Below are 5,854 nucleotides of genomic sequence, written 5' to 3' on the forward strand. Positions count from 1 at the left end.
CGAACCCATTCTCTTTGGTCGCGAGACCATGTTCTTTCCTAGGTTTACTCTGAGCGTTTCCTTTCCCTCTTTTGGGATAAATAACGCACGGTGGCGGCTCTGTTGTTCTTTCTTTTCCCGCCGGTTTTTCGCGTGATGCGACAGTCCTCAACAACGTAATCAAATAGATTGCGGGTATTTCGTGTTGAGGTTTATGCGAGATACTCTTGCTTTGGGCCGATTAGTGATTCCCACCGATGTATGTATTTCTAACCTATGAGTTATTTTTATATTTACACATATCTCATATAATTAAATAGTTGGAATTAATTCAAAATATGTTATATTATTATGTAGTACTTTGAGGAATTCAAGTGTGCATTTTATACAAAGGATCAAGTGGACGAAATCAAAGAGGAGTGGTGTCAATTCATGATAGAGCTCAAAGTTTTTTCATAAATTTGTGTAATTAATGTGTACATTTGTAGTATATGTAATGACTTGTAAATGTGTACATAAATTTGTATATATTTTGATACTAATTGTCATATTTGTAAATGTGTACAAAATTGGTTTGAATTGGTATATATATATTTGTTAGCCAAAAATTGGTAGAAAAAAGGCCAAAATGGCATGTATAAAATGTGATAACAGTCTGTCAAAATCTGGTTGAAAACAGGTAGAAATTCTGGTTTATAAACCTGGAAAAAATGGGATTTAAAACAAAAGCTTCAAAAATTTTCGTATACATTAGACAGCGCTTCTGTAAAAAGCGCTGTCTAAAGGGGGGGTTAGAAAGCGCTTAAGGCAAAAGCGCTGTCTAAGGGGGGGGGGGGGGGGGGCTTAGACAGCGCTTTTTGAAAAGCGTTGTCTAAGCCCCCCCCCCCTTAGACAGCGCTTTTGCCTTAAGCGCTGTCTAAGGTATACCTAAAAAAATTAAAATAGGGGGGGCTTAGACAGCGCTTTTTGAAAAGCGTTGTCTAAGCCCCCCCCCCCCCCCCCCCCCCCCCCCTTAGACAGCGCTTTGGCCAAAAGCGCTGTCTAAGGTATACCTAAAAAAATTAAAATAGGAGGGTCTTAGAAAGCGCTTTTGGCCAAAGCGCTGTCTAAGGGGGGGGGGGGCTTAGACAGCGCTTTTAAGATTTAAAAAAGCGCTGTCTAAACCTTTAGCAGCGGAGGTTTAGACAGCGCTTTAAAGCGCTGTCTAAGGCCAAAAAAAGCGCTGTCTAAGGTCTTGTTTGGCATAGTGTTTTCTTGTTGTAATAGTCCAACATTGATAATAAAACATGTCAAATAATAAACTCATATTTGGATTGATTTATCATTCACGTGTGGAATTTCATAATTATCACATGTGTGTATGAAATTCGGCCAAACATCAATTGTCATTTGGGTCAATTGATACTCGCATGGATAAACGCACCCACAAAAGAAAAACCATTTAACATTTCTTATAAATAATCTCAAAAAAAAAATTGGTCACATTTTATTCTATTTGATTCATTTAAAATGTTAAACTATTGTATAAAAAGACAAACCGTAGCCAAAACTTGAACAAAAGTATACCAAAGTCAGTGGATAAAACAACTAAGGGGCACGATCACGCAAACCAGTACGCCGTGTCTGTGTTCCAATCTGTGTCTGCTTTGTTAGGCGAAGCACAACAAAATAATACATTTCTAAAAAATTTATAAAAGTCAAAAGCCCAAAAAGAAAAAGATTTAAAAAAAAACAATTGATATTGAAACCTTACGGATGATGGTCGTCACCTGGTAAGGAATGACAAGGATTGTCTGTCATCCAACGGTGACGGTCGTCAACAGGAATCGGTACCCGTCTGCCATCATCGATGATCGTTAGCGAAAAATCGCGCTCGTAACTGGATTTTTGAGCGTGATAGTCAGTCTGTCACCAAGGGTGACGGCTGTCATTGTCTCAGGCTGCGATTTTTGCAGAAAACAACATAGATTCGGAAAAAATATTCAAAAAATTACTGATTTTGATTTAGCATCCAACAAGAATTTCATGAAGACATCATCAAATAAGACTCAAAAATATGAATTACATATAAAAATTAATTTTTACACAAATTGGAATATCAAAGTAGATCCCATTTTTATAACCCTTATTTAAAAAACAAAAAATCAAATTGAATTATGCATGAGCGACTATGTTACCATTTGTTGTGTATCCATTCATTACCTAATATATCTCTTCCCGTATAGAAATAATTTTGATCTAATCCCTTTGAATCTATATTCTATTAACTTATACCTGAATACAATATGAGAATGAAAGCGAAAGCGTATCTGATTTTGTTATTGGAATCGTTGAAGATTTATAGATATATGATCTTTTGATTTGTAAAGTGCCTTAGAGTTTCTTGATTCTCTTCTGATGAGGATGGAGTGAGAAACCTAATAAATCGATTTTGATCGTGTTCTACAATGAAGATCATAACTCATATAAATAATTACTTTAAAGTTATTATTCAGTTTTCAATATTCTAATTTGACCCCTAATCAAATTAGAATATTGAATTATGGTATCCACAAAACAATCTTTCTTGATATATATGCCCTTAATCATAGATTCAATATCAATGAAATCATTTTAATTTTGATTAATTAAATAATAACTTAAATACATATAATATTGCATTTGTCACATAAAATTCTAACAATATTATGTTTGTGAAACTAAGCTATCAATAACTATTTCCAGCAATATTATTATGGAATCCTACATATACATTGACCGCGAAAACTTACACTATAAATATCATTCTGCGTATGATCTTTACAATTGCACTAAGCATATAGACTATCCACCTAAAGTCTCTTTTGAGTGTTCTTTCTTTTCTTTCTGAAATTCATTTATATAAAATTCAATGGATTCTGGCTCTGATATTTCGAGGGTACTGTTCAATACCACTTCTTATGGATTTGATGCTTTAAATGGGATTTCAAGAGGAAGATTTGTATCAACAAACTCACTGGTTTTGGATAGTGAGAAAGGAGATCTAGTGAATTCTCCTCCAAATCCAATAATTGGAGAGAAAAAGATTTGTGATGCTAACAAAACTTTGGCAGCTTTGAAGAGTCATAGGGAAGCAGAGAGGAGAAGAAGAAACAGAATTAATGGACATCTTGCAAAACTTCGAGGACTTGTGTCATGTTCTCCAAAGGTATATTAATTTTCATTTCTTTAATTACTTTTAATTTTGCTTTTATTTCATTTTGATTTTATAAATGTTTTAGGATGTTTAATCCAAATGTTTTATAAAGGTATATATATATATATGAATAACTAAAGTCAGCTACATAAGATTGTGGAGTTGCATTTCAAGATTCTGCAGTACAGTATACAATTTTTTTCTATTGTCCAAATCAAAGACTGTATCATTTCATTTATTATTCAATATATAATATATAATAATTGATTAAAAAACATATATATATATATATATATATATATATATATATATATATATATATATATATATATATATATATATATATATATATATATATATATATATATATATATATATATATATATATATATATATATATATATATATATATATATATATATATATATATATATATATATTGACAAATTATTCTTAGTTGTGAGCTCATACTCTACATCACTAGCCTGAATATTCTGGTACTCAACTAATCATTTTTTATTGATAGCTGTTAAAAGTTGGCCAGGCTATTCAAATAGTTATACCTTTTTTCATATATATATATATATATAGCAGACAATCAGACAATAAATTTAAAATATGTGATTTAATTATAATTCAATCGGAAGTAACTTCCACTGTGTTAGAAATGAATATATATGGTTAGCTTCAAATCATATGGTCCGTGTTAGAATCTGTGTTTGAATGTTTTTAATGATGTAGCTACTAATACTCTTACAGATGGACAAAGCAACCCTACTAGCAGAGGTTGTTAGGCAAGTGAAGGAACTGAAAAAGAATGCAGATGAAGAAAGCAAAGGTTATCTAATTCCAAAAGATAGTGATGAAGTGAAAGTTGAACTTGAACCATGTGAAAGTGGTGGAGTTGATGGATCAATTCTTTACAAAGCATCAATCTGCTGTGATTACGGACCAGAGCTTCTAACTGATCTAAAACAAACTCTTGATAACCTTAAATTAGAATTGGTAAGAGCAGAAATGTCAAGTTTGGGAGACAGGGTTAAGAATGAGTTTGTGTACACGTGTTGTAAAGTGGACATTTATGATGTTGAGTTATGTCAAGTTATTGCAAGTAATGTTTATCAGGCACTGAGTTCTGTATTGGATAAGGCTTCTACTTCAATGGATTACGAATTAAGAGTACCACGTCCTTGTATTCAGCTTCAGCACACATCTGCTTTGTCATGCAACCATGAATTTTGTTCATGTTGATGCCAAACATTTTGGTTAGGTTCTTTAATATTTGAGATTTTTCGGATTGGTCATTTAACATTTTTCATGAGTTATGACTTATGACTTATGAATGAAGCTTCAAAGTTTTTGGTTTTGAAGCGTGTTGTTGTCTTTACAATTAATTATGTAGCAATTTATTCAAAGGTAAACTATCCTTTTTTGTCATAAGTTTTTTATTGGTTTTATGGAATACATAATATGTATTTCTTTACTAGATAAAATTGACCTACAAGATGCATTAGTGTTTTAGCGGTAGAATAGTACCCTTCATTGTGCAGACTTTGGATTTTTATTTTATTTTCAGATTTTATCTAGCACGCACTTAATTATATTTGACGCTTCCAGAGATCTTCGTAATATTAAAGATATTTTCTTCATTTTTTTTATTAATCACATGTTGTAAGAAAAAAAATTCAATCATTGAAAATCTGATAGTTCATAAAAGTTGTGGATGGATGCGTTAGTTCACAAAGTTTTTTATTCATCACCTTCGAGACAACAATATCCAGTACACTAGAAGAGCTCTTAAACTCTTCACACTCTTCTTCTAAATTCAAATGTGTTCCACTATCTTTTTCGGTAACCTCATACTCTTCAATGAATAATTTCTTCCATAACACATTCTAACAGAATAGGCTCACCTTGTATTTGAAGACCTGCAAATACTGAACAAATTTAGGAATATCAGTATATACAACCTCAAAATGCTTCAGATGTATCAAAAATTCATTCTGCCTATTCGAATATATAGTGTTGTTTCATAGATCCATAACAGGTCATGCTTATGTGATTTGACATACTCCTTACACTTCATACTAATATTTTTCTAATATGTAACATACACAATAAATGAGTTGAGTATAGAAACACGACTTCCACAAAATTCTTCAACGCCAACTCACGGATCATAACCAAAATCTTAGATAGCAACTTCTCGGAAGCAATAACTCTTTCAGCTTCTATAGTGCCCATGTGAATTGTTCCTCCCTTTCATGCTCCATATAGGAAAATCCAACCTAAAATGTTAACTTCGTGGATGTAATATCAACAATCTCAAGTAGTGGTAGCATATACCTTTTTGTTTTTTATGTATAATAAATAATCAACTGCTTCCAACCCATAATCAAATAAATAAACATAGAAGAAATTAGAGCATGCAATATATGTTTGTTTTCTATGTACAATAAAAAATTAACACTAAATGAAAAATATTCAATAACTTCACTGAATCAGGATGCATCCAAAAGATATCAGCAACAACCTCTGACTTGGCCTTGTTTCTGCACCAGTACATGTATTTCTCTTGATGAATTATACTCAACATATGTTGCATCTCAGTCAATGGACCCCTCTTTGTAATCTTGTATGTAGATCTTGCCTTGTACACCCAGGTAACGCTCGTCAAGTTTGTTGGATCTATATCTTTAA

General features: G+C 32.1%; 1 protein-coding gene across 1 annotated transcript; it reads left to right on the plus strand.

The window, feature by feature from the left end:
- Positions 1-2,782: 2,782 nt before the first annotated feature.
- On the plus strand, positions 2,783-4,589 carry LOC127115886 (putative transcription factor bHLH107). The gene is made up of 2 exons (XM_051047308.1): positions 2,783-3,166; positions 3,914-4,589. Exons 1-2 carry the CDS (start codon positions 2,870-2,872, stop codon positions 4,403-4,405), a joined length of 789 nt encoding a protein of 262 aa, XP_050903265.1. The 5' UTR covers positions 2,783-2,869; the 3' UTR covers positions 4,406-4,589.
- Positions 4,590-5,854: the final 1,265 nt, after the last annotated feature.

The sequence above is a fragment of the Lathyrus oleraceus genome, chromosome 1, assembly GCF_024323335.1.
Source record: "Lathyrus oleraceus cultivar Zhongwan6 chromosome 1, CAAS_Psat_ZW6_1.0, whole genome shotgun sequence".
Classification (NCBI taxonomy): Eukaryota; Viridiplantae; Streptophyta; class Magnoliopsida; order Fabales; family Fabaceae; genus Lathyrus; species Lathyrus oleraceus.